The 15,440-nt window shown below is 39.1% G+C and overlaps 1 protein-coding gene across 1 annotated transcript in view; it reads left to right on the top strand.

The window, feature by feature from the left end:
- Positions 1-15,440, top strand: part of smad3a (SMAD family member 3a) — a 37,649-nt gene that overhangs the window by 18,217 nt on the left and 3,992 nt on the right. Inside the window, exons 2-7 of the mRNA XM_042491787.1 lie at positions 6,702-6,895; positions 7,237-7,371; positions 7,851-7,973; positions 9,081-9,293; positions 9,453-9,584; positions 12,789-12,939. Of these exons, the coding sequence (XP_042347721.1) occupies positions 6,702-6,895; positions 7,237-7,371; positions 7,851-7,973; positions 9,081-9,293; positions 9,453-9,584; positions 12,789-12,939 (948 nt within the window). The remainder of the gene's footprint in view (positions 1-6,701; positions 6,896-7,236; positions 7,372-7,850; positions 7,974-9,080; positions 9,294-9,452; positions 9,585-12,788; positions 12,940-15,440) is intronic.

Here is a 15,440-nt window from a genome sequence, read left to right as displayed (position 1 = left end):
TCTTCTCCCATTGCATACATTATTAATTAAGAGATATTAAAATTCTGTTTGCTATTTTGAAAGCCAAATTTGAAGCACACAGAAAAACTATTTTACACAAGACTAGTATGGCAAAAATACGTATATTACGAAAAGCAAAATAGAGCTTTTCCATCATCATCAGTATCCATCAAATTTTTCAGTGTAAATTTGTCAGTAAACAAAACCTGTGAAGACCAGTTTCTGCCTGGTGCTGTAGGGAGGAGCTGAAGGTTGAAAACTGCTGGCCTGGATTCTTGGAAGCCTTTAGATCCCACACATGTCTAACCAGCAGGGAATTTGGGGTCATAGTCTTCCCCCTTTTTGCCCCCCTCCCCGTACATAGTTGAAGCCCTCTGAGCTCCAAATCATTTTCAAGTGTTTTCAGGATCTGAGGTTTTCTGTTTAGACAATGCTGCTAGCTCTTCCTCTAAACAACAGGCTGAGGCTTGATGGTGGTGGAGGAGTGGTTTTTACAGTCTTTTCCCATCAAAGTGTCATTTTATATGTCGTCATAAATTTCTCCAAAAAAGTGAGTCATTCAGATTAACTTGGGTATAAAGTGTGTTTAGACTTGTATATATGTTTTGTGTGCGTAGTGCTTTGACGGATGCAGTTTGTTTTTCATTCTTTTTGCTCTGTAGAAAAACAGTAAAAGTACGCAACAGCACAGTGAGTGTTCGGACAAGATAAGCTCTGTAGTGTAAAAAAAATCACTATAGAGCTGTTAAGATTAATCAATAAATCAATAACTGAATGGCCAGGAAATGAATAGGCAACTACTTTGATAATCGATTAACTGTTGTTTTTCAGGCATAAATGTTTTGGTTTCAGCCCCTCAAATGTGAAGGTTTTCTGATTTTATTTGTCTTAGATAATAGAGCATTAAATATCTTTGGGTTTTTGTACTTGTTGGTTAAACAAAATAAGATTTTTTGAACCAGACAATCACTCGATGATGAAAATAATTGTTAGCTGCAGCCCATATTCACAATACCATCCAAGCCATGCTCCATACCATGTGTTCATGGTCTTGAGTCACATTAAATTAATAACACAAAATGAACAATTTAAGATATGTTTAAAAATCGACTTCAGTGAATGTTTTATGAGGAACAGGCTTCAGTGTTATAGTTTCTTGTTTGGCTCATCCTGTCTGGCAAATGGGTCCTGAATCTACTTGCACAAAGTACATTTTACTTGCCACTATACAAATTGTTTTATTAATCAGCAGTTATTAAAGGCTGAAGTGAATTATCATTAAAACTACTCATTTTTATCTGCCTTGCTCTTAAACTTGTAGCAGATATATAGTTGGGGTCTCATCCTTTTACCCCACCAAACTAATCTTCAGTTTTAAGATAATTGAATATGTTTGTGATTTCTTAAACGTTGCCTTTACCCACCACCATTTTCTCAAGAGTGCCCGATCAGTACTATGCTAGTGCATCTCTAGTGAATTGGCTCAATGTTTAGTTACTTTGATCATTAGCGCAGAAAAAAAATATTTTTTTAACAGTTGCCTGATTGGGCGAGGGATTGGGCTTGATTTACTAGTCTGATGTTGCATTTTACTTGCCTCAGGCCACCTGGCAGTCCTTATTGTGTAGCCCTGAGGAAGCAAATGGCCTCAATTACTGTATAGATATACACGTTTTTCTTTTGTTTTTTAAAAAAAAAAAAAAAAAAAAAAAAAATCACTAAATTTTAGGACAACTTGTTTGTTTACAAGCAAACACCCCAGGTGACTTTAAAGTCCAGAGACAAACTACTTTTGAATTGACTTTTGAATCCTCACTGAAGATAATCTGAATCTCAGTTCAAACATCAAACTAGTTCAAACTCGAAATGTGTCAAGGTTCCTGGCACAAAAATCAAACATGTTTTAATGTGAGGTCATTTGGAAGGTCAAAGATGTCAATCATAAACCGCAGATAATATGTGATGTGCTGTTGTGTTTGTTTCAAATGAAATCAGTGTCTCCCTATGTTCCTTTAATTTTTTCCATTTGTCCAAAGTTTTGGGGTACTTTTTCCATCTCTTTTTGGATGATTTTCCCTAGTTTGTCAACTGATATCTTTATCTTACATAAATATAAATTAACTTGACTTGATTTGACTTTCCATTAACTTGATTAATGGCCAAATAGATGTTCTCAGCATTACAGTGTGCTTGAGTATTTATGCTTTTGGTCATTGTTTACCTCTGTATGAAGTTATATTCATTCTTTCTGGCTGAGTGTAAATCCTCTGTTATGCTGTATTCCACATGTGCAGTTCAGCTATTGAACTTATTAGTGTGACTCATATCATACATTTACTGTAACCCTTTACTTTAACAAAAAAACACTGACTGGAAGGGGTTTTGCGAAGAGAAGGACACACAGTACTGTAGGACACCCAGTAGCCAGTAATGCCACTGCAGTTTGTGCACGTCTGTCTCAGCCCACGCAGAGTCTAGCCCCACCAAACGCCCACTCAGCAGCAGGGACCAAACACACATACCACTGACATCAGATCAGCCCCGTCTGACCATTTAACACATTTACAGAGAAAAGGGAGGTTTGTTTTTTCTTTTTCCGTTTTTACTTTTTCTGAGTGCAACTACAGTGTTTCTATATTAAATATTACCTCTTTGTGAGGATCATGGATTCTGTTGGCGAGGTTTATGGTCATTTTTGATAGTTTGGTTTGTGCTGTTATTTAGTAAATACCTTGTTTCCCTCAGTCAGTGTTGTGAGAGTCTGCATGTGACCACTGTTCCTCTTCACAAATGTGTTTTACACATGTTTTCCTCGTGTCATCGTGACTTTTGGACAATTTCCCATGATTCACGTAAATAGCCCATTTGTTTATGTAACTGCGATTTAGTTGCCTAGGAGCTACTAATTGTCTTTGTTTCTTTCATTTTGTCCAACCCTTTCTAAATAAGGTTCAAATCAACGTATAACTGGCATGACAACATCTTTAAGTGTCTTTTGAGGCGACTTACACAGGTACGACAAGGCCTGAATTGCTGTTGCATCAGTCACAAAGGGAAAAAAAATGCAGTGTGATAAAGGGAAACAGCACCAATAGATCATGACTATAGAGGCCAAACACAGGAAAACTGCAATAGAAAAGAGGAACAGTGATCACAAGTAGACCCTCACAAACATCTGAAACACATGTTAGAAAATGTTTCAAGCAACTTAAGAAAGTAATACTATTAGCTTTAGAGAGATAGTATTTGCTGGTGGGGTACTTGATCCCAAGGTGTTCCTGTTTGTTTGTCTTCTCTGTGTATAAGTATACAGATTATACGTGTGGGAGCAGTCAAATCCCTTGGTCTTGTTAAATGTTTTCTCTCAACACTGAGATCAAAAGCAGAGAACTGTTGTTTGTCTTCGATTTAAGAGCCTGAAGTCTGGGAGGTCTTTGATCAGAAACAGTGTTATTATGAGACATCCCTTACCATATTACATGGTTGTGCTCTTAGCCATGGTATAATAGATTTATTATTATTAATATTGTTATGTTACTCACTTCCCTTTTTGATGTGTCAGCAGTGATAGCCCGCATGATGTTGCTGTGGCTCAGATTACTTCTTTCAAGGGACAAGATTTAATAGAGAAAGTACAACACACAGCCTTAACAAAACAGATTGTACTATGAGCAGGAAACCATTTCTGTTTAAATCATGAAATTTATGAAGGGAAAACCTGCAGTCTTATGTGTTATTTATTGGCCATAATAACATTTGATAGTTGCGTACAGCTCTCACTTCTCTTACACCTATTTGCCTTATTAAACAGAAAAATTAAACCGTGCACCTATCCCAGTTTCTCTCTCACTGAACTATGAACAAGGTTAATTGCCTCATTAACTCATCATAAAACAAACTTTATTCACACTCAACATAAACAAAGTCACACTCATCAGAACTGTGTTAGTTAGTGTTGTTAGTCATCTAGTTAGTTGGTCTATTGTTCCAAGTATCACCAACTCTGGTTTGGTCAAAATAAACCATGAATTCACTTAGTGAAAATATGCAGATCTGTACACTGGTTATCCCTGTTATCTCCACCTCTCAGCTGTTCGTTCAGCAGCGGCTCTAACAATTTTCAGAGGCAGCTACAATACCGTCACATCAGGTTATAAACATACAATTAATGGCAACAAAATAATAGGGAAATATCAGTTACAGTAACACTTAAAGTAACTTGTTGCCTATTTTAAAATATAGCCTATGGCTCCACTGCTTGTTTGTTCATTCCTTGAAAACCTCACCTTAGTGAGGTGTTTGTTTGTTTGCTTGTTTATATAGAAGTTTATTTGGATGTAAGCTCGCAACAAGGGCAGTGGCAGTGGTACACATAAAATCCTACTCTCTTTTTTATTTCTATGCTTACATTACATTCATCATAGAGGGAAGCTTATCACATAAGGTTTGTATGGCCCAGCACAGTTCTTCTGACTTCCGTTGACTTAAATTCTTCCAAGATTTGGTCTCTTTTTAGGCTTCTGGATGCAGATTTGTGATGTCAATCGGCCGTATACAAACATACCAGCTCTCACTTTCAGGCGTTAATGTGTTTTCAGCTTTCTTCTCCTGGCAGTCTGCCTTTTTAAGTGAATGCTCCTTGTATGCTTGTGTGCACATTAAGTTCTCAGATACCATTAACAATTTCGAGACACCCTCCCCCCAACACACACTTACACACGTGCACACACATGCAAACATACACACACACACATTCTTCAGTCCCTTTTAAAGTACAGAGGCAGTGAATGAAAGCCTTTGCCATGAAAAATTAAAACACCATTATCTGCTTTCTGGATGTACAATAGCTGACCCAGATTGGGCTACTGAATTTCCAGTAGTTGAACAGTACACAGGCTTGTTTTTATTTTGCAGCTGACATTTGTCCTTCTAAAGGGCTTTAGCTTACGCCTTTGACCCTTTCTCTGTGTTTGTGTGTGAGAGTGAGTGGGTGAGACAGAGAGATAGAAGGGGCATATGTGGTCATTGCCTCTTACATAAGATGATGAGTGTGTTTTTGGGTCATTGTGCTCTGAGATTATAGGCTACATCCCCATTATGACAGTCTGCATTACTGTATGGCTGCTGAAATCACCATTCTGCCAGCTGTATGCTATACCAGATGAGTGCAGATGTTATACAACACAATGAAATTCCTGTTATACTTACTGAAATCTCATTGCCGGTTGTTTATTATTAGACATCACCTCATATCCACCTCGCATACAGCTGGGACCTCATCAGTAGGAGGAGGTAGTCTCAAAGCCCAGACAACAATAATAGTTAACATCACACCTTATGTCTGATATGATGTGGAAGACAGACTTGTTTATGGTGAATTCTAATATGAAAATCAGTACTAAGATCTTTATTGAAACGTAATTTTTCTAGACTGAAAAACATGGTTTTATAATGTGCAAGAATACAAGTGAATTTCTTTTTCTTCTTCTTTCGATTATTGTTATTACATTTTAGTCATACACCGGTGTCAAGTACCGTGTCCAGCTGAAACACTGCATGTTTATTCTAAAGCAATAGGCTGTAATAACCAATCAAAAATGGGTGTCAGTCTCAAACACCTAAGATGGTTATCAACAGCTGTTTAAACAACCAGTTTTTATTCCCAGGTCATCAAATACCAACGCTTTGTGATGCCCCCCAGCATTTCATAGTGACACACAGGGTACCCTTTATCGTGTATTACGGGGTTAACGGTGTGAAACTGTGTTAGGTTTAGGCAACAGAACTACTTGGTTAAGTTTAAAAAACATTGCATTTCATGTCAATTTAAGTACATTTGTTGCATGAGTAAAGTCAGTGCATGACAAATGCTTAAATTGCTTAACCTTATGTTCAAAAAACCTTGACTTTTTGTTTCACACAGGCAATAAACTGCAGTGTCCTTTGTGAAAGTTTGGCTTTGTTTGACTCATCCACCTCAACTCCCTCCTGCCCTCCGTGGACTTTCTCACTCTTTATACTACATCACTTGCTCTTAGCATCAAGTATTGCTATACTGGAGTTAGCTGAAAGCTCAGTATGTCTCATAAAGACCCAAAAGGCTGTCTTTGACATTGATATCGCACACCAGTGGGTGTGACAAAGCATCGGTATTTGACAACCAGGGAATGACAATGGACTGGTTCAAAACATCCTCCAAATGGTGCAAACAATATATGTCAAAGTCCTAAGAATACAAATCAAGATAAGAAAAATATTAAGACATTAAGAGAAAAAATACCTTTTTGGGGAAGGGGGAAGCAAAATAAGTTATTTTTATTTTTAAAATGGTTTAGTGAAAACAGATCACACAGTAACTCTTTCAGGTTTCATATCTGAACTTGTAAATTCACATCAGAAAATCATACATCTATAAATAAGGACAAGGGCAGTATAATTAAATACTAATGTAGAAATATGAAGTAAATAGTCTAATATTCCAAATAATATCAAGTAAGTATTTTACGTTACAAATTAAGTAAATGGTCAAATGTTACACAAAATATTACAAATTGCGGGGCAAGAAATTATCAAAATAAAACAAGAAAACATGTTTTTGTTCCAGACTGAAAATGCTTGAAAACACGCAAATCAGCATTTCAAACAAAAGGTTGCAGGTGACTGACATACCTCTCTGCTTCGCCCTCTCCTCCTGTCTGCAGGTCCCTGGATGGCCGTCTGCAGGTCTCCCACAGAAAAGGTTTGCCCCATGTCATCTACTGCCGTCTGTGGCGCTGGCCCGACCTGCAGTCCCACCATGAGCTGCGGGCAGTGGAGCTGTGCGAGTACGCCTTCCACACAAAGAAGGATGAAGTGTGTGTCAACCCGTACCACTATCAAAGAGTAGAGACACCAGGTACGAGAGCTTTGAGTGTGTTTATCTCTTAAGATTTCATCACATTTTCCAAGACACACTTTTATAGACTTGTTTTTATTAAGAGCGCTTATCTAATATTTTTCTTGTGATTTATTGCACATTAACTTTGGACTATTTTTATTGTTTTATTGCATAATTTATTTGTTTTATGAATATATAATACCCAAACTTGAAACCAATCAGTACAGCCATGTTCTAAGGAACTACTTGTGTGTGTGTGTGTGTGTGTGTGTGTGTGTGCGCGCGTGTGTGTGTGTGTGTGTGTGTGTGTGTGTGTGTGTCTGTCTGTCTGTCTGTCTGACTTCATGTTGATTATACAGTACTCCCACCTGTGCTGGTGCCCAGACACACAGAAATCCCCAGTGAGTTCCCGCCTCTGGATGACTACAGCCATTCAATCCCAGAAAACACCAACTTCCCTGCTGGTATTGAGCCCCAGAGCAACTACATACCAGGTAACAGCATGCTTCCAAACAGGTTCACACTCCGATACCTGTTTTATACATAGTCTTGTATGAGAATCCAATTAGTGTCCCAGTGTCAAGCTGTTAACATTATCCACAGGCATTGGTCAGGCAGTGCATCAGGTGCAGTATAGCATGTCGTGGTTCAGGTTTTGGAGCGGGTCATGAAAATCAGATCTGTGCAGGCGTTATGATACATATTTGCAGTCCATCTGAAAGTATGGGCAGTTGAAACCTGACAAAAAAAATCAAAATACTCTTCCCAACCAGTTTTAAACCTAGATGGGAACTGATATTCTGCAGTGTTTGATATTGACTTTATGTGTTGTAAATATTTGGAGATTGTTAGTGCTTATTTTCCTTCTTGTCTGCCTGTGTTGTGTTTCAATCAGCCAACTAAGAGACCTCCAACAGATCTATTTTAAAACACTTTAATGTGATGAGTCTTTGTGTATTTTTGTGTTTCTCAGAAACGCCACCACCGGGCTACCTCAGTGAGGATGGAGAGACGGATCACCAGATGACCCACAGCATGGACACAAGCTCCCCAAACCTGTCACCTAACCCTGTTTCACCCACACACAGCAACTTAGGTAAAGACTGCATGTCTGTGTGTATGCGTAAGAGTGTGTTTGTGTACTTTCTGTCTGTCTGCCTCACTTACAGACAAATGTTTCAATAGACTATCTCCCCACTGGGAATTCTCTGTTTGATTTAACTCCAGTTTTGTAAGAGGAAACCAGGTGATGAAAGAAGCCTTTGTCTTCCCCGTCGAACAGGGCCAAGACACCCTTCAGCACACACTCACTTCAATGACAATATCCTATGTTTATTCTATCAGGATGGAAAAACGCCAGGGGGGCTCGGCTGGAAAGCGTCTGGTGAAATAACAAAATCACACCAGTTTCATTTGGCAGTGCCGTCCAGCTCTGTTCTGGACTTCAAAGCCGAGGACAAAATGTCGGTTGTTAGACAGTGGCCATGTTGAGGGGGGAAAGAGCAAATTAACGGAACCAGCTGAAGTTACTGAAAATGATCATGGATAAGCCTGTAATTTGACCATTTTGGCTCCAGCGTCCCACCAGTGAGGGTTGAGTTTCCACATTTCGTCTGGTAGAAGCTTCTGGGAAACAGTGTATGGGTTTGACATTCTGTGACGCAAGCTCAGCCGAATGTTTTCTTTGGTTGGAGTTTTTCTTCCCCCTCAACATCCACCTCAGCCCCTTTTCTCCCCATATTTTGCATCGTCCTTACTCCAGTGGCTCTCCAGTCTCTCTCCCATCTGCTCTGTTTTTTGGCCATTATTCCTCTGAATTCAACCAGCCTTCACTCCTGTCTGCTGTTACCAGTTTGTTTGGGTTATTTTTGTTTGTGTCCCGTATTATTTCAGTGTTCAATTTCTCATTGAAATGCACATTTCAGCCTTTTCACAGCCACCCCCCTATCTAGTCTCTGTAGTTGAGTTTCCATCTAAATGTAGTTAAATGTAGCAAAATGTAGCACATCCTGTCTGTTTCTGTAAACGGGGAGCATGCCAACTGTCAGCTAATGTATGTAATACACTGACTATACATAAATATCTCATGCAGCCCTACTTAAAAAATCCTGAACTATCCCTTTAAAAGAAGTTGAAGGAAATGCACTCCGAGTCTACTTTCCATTTTTGTTTGACTGTATCTTTCTCCGTCTTTCTCTGTCAGACCTTCAACCAGTGACATACTGCGAGCCGGCCTTCTGGTGCTCTATTTCATACTACGAGTTGAACCAGCGAGTAGGTGAGACCTTCCACGCCTCACAGCCCTCGCTGACAGTGGATGGCTTCACGGACCCCTCCAACTCTGAGCGTTTCTGCCTGGGCCTGCTGTCCAACGTCAACCGCAACGCAGCTGTGGAATTAACGCGCAGACATATTGGTAAGACATCACTCAGTGCAAATATGATAATTTTATTAAAAATCACACAATGCTCCTTTTTTATACCGATTCCAGGAAAGACATTGCTCTTCATTTATGTTTACATTTCTTCATTTTGGCATTTTATGAGGAGTTTGTTCTTTCTCTGCTTTCTTAAAGGCCGTGGTGTGCGGCTGTATTACATCGGAGGAGAAGTGTTTGCTGAGTGTCTCAGCGACAGCGCCATCTTTGTCCAGAGCCCCAACTGTAACCAGCGCTACGGCTGGCACCCCGCCACAGTCTGCAAGATCCCTCCAGTATGTGCTGCACTGACAGAATACATTTTCTCGTACTTTCCTTTTTACAAATGTAGCTAACAACAGTAGAGTTTCCATGTCAGAAGTGTTCCCACCTACTGGTTTGGTTTAGGCGACGCCTTAGGAGAGCGAAGACCTAGAGGCAGAGTATGATGGGGATTACAAAAACATGTGTGTACATACACACACACACACACATATATATATATATATAATATATATATATATATATATATATATATATATATATATATATATATATATATATATATATATATATATATATTTATGACCATATATATATACATTTTTCCTAGTTATTTATTTATTTATTTATTATGGTCATAAGCAACATAGTCTCTTGCTGCTCCTTGAATTTGTCGAAGGATTTCGGCACTCTGTCCTTGACATTTTGCTCTCGTCTTCATGTGAATGACCCTGGTTCTTCACCCTCAGATGTTGTTTTTTTTCTGGCTTTGTTCGAATGGTAGAAACATCATCAATACGCCCGCCCACACGCTTGCTGTGAATTCTCCAGGCAATTAGCTACTCTTTTCACAAATGGGCTCAATGGGACATTACACAAACTAAGTTTTCAGAAGCTGGCAGGATAAAGCCTGATTAATTTCTGATCTAACTGATTTGAGCTTTTGTGTTCTCACATAAAGCTCGTCAAGGTAATATCTAGATACTTCCAGGTTTGCAGTGCAAGTGTGAAAGGGTCTAGAGTCATATTTTCCAATGCGTTCATTTAAAAAAAATCCATTATGGAGATGTGTTGTCCGTAACTGTCACCACTGAGTTTAGTCCTTAGGGCAGGAAGATCCTTCTGGAGACAGTAATTTGAAATTGCAGTGTTGGACAACTTTTCCGCTGTCCAAAATCCTCCAGTTTGAGCACTTTTCAATGTCTGTGGCAAAACTGACGACACTGAGGATTATAGCTAGCCAAGCTGTGATTAATCTAAGTTTAGTTAATTCTTTAAAATGGATGATTCAGAACAGATTTACTCTGGCTGTATCATCATGACTTAAAACAGCAGAGGACACATCAATCCCATCACTTTTCCTCACTACCAGTCCAGGGACGTCCTCTTTGGCTTAATTTTTTCTCTCCAAAGTGGTGTGTGCACTTTTACCACATGATTTGTAAAAGGGTGTCCCTGAACAAAACGCATCAATAAGTCTTAAAAGAGATTTGTTGTCAGAAGCAAGATGTTTACACAAAGCACAGCTGCTCTTTGTTGTCTGAGTCGCCCGTGCCGCTGTCAGACATGCACCTCTTTACTTAAGTGTATCAGCAGTTTTACATGTTTGTTTCATGTCTGAATAAGCGTCTGAGTCACTTTAACTCAAAGGTCATGACTACAATCTCATGAGGGCAAACTTTGTAACACATTGTACACTGCACTTGTCAGAATTGATGGCTATCAGATTAACCCAAAGGTGGCACTAGTTTATGTACGCACAGAAATCAAATGCATATCATGTTTGCCTGTTTAAGATTACTGTAATAAATTTCTCATGCAAGTATCATCTATAACTAAGATTATTTAATTTAAGCCCCCATGAAATGAAAAATACATATTCCCTGTTTTAATCCTGTGTTCATGGGTTAATTGGTAATTTATCTCTTGTTATGTGCAAAATAAATGTCAAAAATTAGCACAATAGTATTTTTACGTTAAAATCTCTAATGTAAAACAGTTTCAAATGTTTGATGACTCATCCTGCACTCAGGGGCATTTACACCAGTTCATCCAATCAAAGGAGACTTGGGGCGACTAGCTGGCCACACCAGTCATACAAAACCAACTTCACCATTTGCGGTGTGTAGTACTTAGCAGAGCAATGTGGAGAGAGATGGGAAAAGATGTGTGGTTTGGATATCAAAACGTTTTCGTGTTTTCATTTCCAAAACAATGTGGTGGAGGTCTAATGCATTCATCTCTCCTTTGACTCCCTTCTTATCTAATGGTGAGGGAGGTGTGTGTGGAGCCAACAGTCCGCTGTAGCTCTGCATTGCGCCAGAATCTAAGCCCGTCCACTTTTTTGTGCTCCAAACTAATGCAAAGGATTTGATTTAAATCCCTCTCGTAATAATACAGCGATCAAATATTCAGTTTCACTGGGAAATGCTTCACATTACAGAGGCCACAGACACTCTAACCTCCGTTTCACTGGGACTGAAAGTATGAAACTGTGTGAATCAGCTGATTTTACAATTCCAGGGAGATTCAAGTCCTGTCAAATCACATTAAATAAATGATGTTTAAAAATGTTTTAAAAAACCTTTATAGAAGCACCGTAACATTGAGACCAGCTGTCTCCCTCCTTATATTTTCAACTTTCAATCATAGTTCCCACCCGTGTTTAAAAGAATGCTCCTCTGAATTAGCATTGAGTTCCTGTAACATCGCTCAACATACGATGAAAAGTTAAAAAAAAAAAACTGTCTCAAAATCGATTTAGCAGAAGCAGAGATATCATCTTTTATATTCCACAAATTCTTGTCAAAACCTGGTGCCTCCATTACCCAGGATGCAGTGTGACATCATCTGAGGCAGTTTGTCAGCTTTCAGCTCCCTCCACAGCCACAAAACACTTTGTACGAGCTCCCCTTTAGGCCAAACGCCCACAAAAGCTTCCTCCAGTCTTATGAACAAGACAAAAGCTATAAGAACTGTAAACAAAACCACTCACAGAAAACCATCAAACCCACTCTTTATCTAATTAAAAGCACTCAAATTCAAAGATCTGGTTGATTTCAAAACGGTTCAAATCATGTATAGAGCTAGAGTGATCTGTTCTTGTTTTTGTCTTAATTCATGTGATTTAATCAAGTTGTATGGTGAATATGTTTGTGTGTATGTAGGTGTATTTGTGTGTATATGTATGTATGTATGTGTATATATACTTGATTTGTTTTGTTTTGAAAAAAGTTGATCAGATTTAATAAGTATTCACCTCCTCCTTTTTCAGACATTAAATACTTTTGTTTGTTTACTGAATATGTCCGATGGGGATTCTGATGTTCTTTTTTTCTTGCTTATATTTTATTTTTGTTGTCTAATTTTATTTGCCATATTCGGAATGAAGATCTAACTAAAATAAAAACATAAAAACTAACTAACAGTTAAATCAAAGTGTTCGTGACCTGTGGTTGTGGCCTGACATTTGTTTTTCGTGCTGGTCGTTCCCTCCAGGCTGTAACCTGAAGATCTTCAACAACCAGGAGTTTGCTGCCCTGCTGGCCCAGTCAGTCAACCAGGGCTTTGAGGCGGTGTACCAGCTCACAAGGATGTGCACTATCCGCATGAGCTTCGTGAAGGGCTGGGGAGCCGAGTACAGGTAAGCCACTCTCACTGATCAGCTTTGGGCTAATGACAACCACTCGCTCATTTCCTAAACGGTAAACCTCGACCGCTACAGAGCTGAACTGCTTAACAGATGATAAAACCCACAACCAACTTGTCAGCAACACTATAAATGCTGTTGTGCAAAGATCAAGTCCTTAGTGAGCCCTCATGTAAACACAGACAATAGAAACAAACAGACTGTGAATCACATCCCACAGTCCAGCCGCCCCCGCTCTCAGGCATCTGCTCACACTCTGGTGAATCCGGTGTGTGACGTCGCCGAGCCCTCATCAATAGAAACAGGCCCCAGTTGGCACGCCAGATTATTTTTAAACAAACACACATGTGCTGTGTCAAAAAGAGATGTCAGACTTTCCCTCTTCATCCCCTCCCTGTTTTCCACACCGTCTGACTCACTGATAGTGAAGGACGACGAGATGGAATAAAAAGAGAGCCGGTGATTGGCTGAAAGTTGGCTCTGCTCAGGAGGTTTCCTCAGGGGGGAAACCTTTGTGCTGCGAGCGACTGCTCGCCAGTCCTGTCCAGTGCAAACGCTGACATGTGGAGACAGTTAAGAACAGGATTCAGGTTACTGGACCAGCCAGGCCTCCACCCACACCTCGCTCTCCCTGTCTTTTCCCATGCTGACTCTTGGTTGTTTTTTTAACTCTTTTATCCCTTTTACTTTTTTCTGTGTTTAATTCAGTAAAAGCTGTCAACAGGCTGTGAACCAAAAATTGTATAAATGGATGAAATATCTTGCTTTTTTCTTCTTTGTTGCTCCTAATTTATTCAGACAGTCTTTATTGCCTGCACTCATGAAATAAACCATATAAACCAGAGGGAAATCATGCAGCTGGCAAGTGTCTCTGTTCATTTGGCTTGGCAATGCATACATTAGATGTATAACAACGTAAAGGATACATTTTGCCTGCTGTTGTTGTTGGCATTGACTGAGAGATTATAGTGTTTTATTTGCTTTACCCAATTAAGCTGCCTTAAAACACAGGGTTTGGTTCTTTCTGTTTTTACCAAATTAAATCAGTTTTGCATGAATTGATTTAAAAAAAAAAAAGCACAACACAGGAGTCAGTGTCAAAGCACAGAGGCAAAAATGACTGTTATTATCACTGGGTAAGGCACACTGAAACCAAAATCCTTTTTTAAAGCACTCAAAAACTTTTTGGCATTTTTTAATTCAGTGTCTGCAATGCAGCTGGTGTTGGTCTTTCAGCAGACACTGTAGGCACAAGAGCTGTCACTTAACTCCACTTATACTTGCATATTATAATTGAGCACGATTGCCTCACCAGTCCTCTATGAGAAAAGCAGTAAGGGTTTTTGTATGAAGGCTGCAGAGAATCAGGGAAGTGCCAAAGGATATAAAGATCAAGAGGCCGACTATCTGGGCAACTTTATTTGTATTGTCTCTTCTAAAGTTTTTCTTTTTCAAGAATTGAGAGCAATAGAAATATAAATCATCTTAAAAACCTGTAAGTGGAGAGACTGAGTCATCACTATGTTGTTTATGAAATAGAACATCCTTTTTTCTGTTTCGGTATGACACCCTTAAAATGACATTTTTTTTAGTAAGCATTTTTTGAACTCTAAAAGGATATAAAGGCCTGCAAGTTTTGGCTCATGTCATCATATTTATTCTCGGTCAGCTAAAGTCATCACTATGTAGTCATTGATAAGATAGACCCATTTAAAACACAATTGTTGTGGACAGAAACTACAGATAAGATGACAAATAGAAAAGAGAAGGTTGATTCTTCATTTCATTTCACACTTTAAACTGACCTTAAAGGGGAACTACGATGCTTCTCCACATTTTGTGTATTATGTGATATTACAATGAATGATGTTCATAATAAAGGAGGGAAATGTATATAAAAGTAATTTTTGTGAGCAAAAACCTCATGTTTCTTACTTTTCTGAATACTTTGTTTCCAGCAGTTTTTTAATACTCTGGCTGCAGTATGACATCATAGTGTGCTGAATTTTTTTTATATGGTCATCTGCTCCAGTTACACTACTGTTTACATTATATAGCCTACGCTGCTAAATTATAAATTCTAAACCTGATTTTTGATTGTATTCCTGCTGGAACATGTGAAGTTGTGTTTAGAAGCTTTCATTGGTGATTTTTCACAGGAAAGAAGTCTGCTGTTCCCCGTTATGGTCATTTCCTGTCTCTGATGACTTTGCAAAGACATTTAAGTCGCATTTGCTCTGCCTGTTAAAGGTGGAAATATTACCCCGTAATGCTGCCTCGTCGTTCTGTACAAAACTTCTGATCGTGGAAAGGTGGAACAGAGTGGTCTCGCCTCTGAGCGGGGAACAGAGGTAGTGACAGCCCTAAAACGTGATCTGTGTAAAACGTAAAGCTGGAAAGACGTGACCATTAGCGGCACGAGTATGACGTTATGATGAGGTTTTTATGCGTGCAACCCACTGCGGGAGATTTAAATAGCAACTGTTAACTTAGCG

Source organism: Plectropomus leopardus, chromosome 1 (genome assembly GCF_008729295.1).
Source record: "Plectropomus leopardus isolate mb chromosome 1, YSFRI_Pleo_2.0, whole genome shotgun sequence".
In the NCBI taxonomy this organism is placed as follows: Eukaryota; Metazoa; Chordata; class Actinopteri; order Perciformes; family Serranidae; genus Plectropomus; species Plectropomus leopardus.
This window is presented reverse-complemented; position numbering and strand designations above follow the sequence as displayed.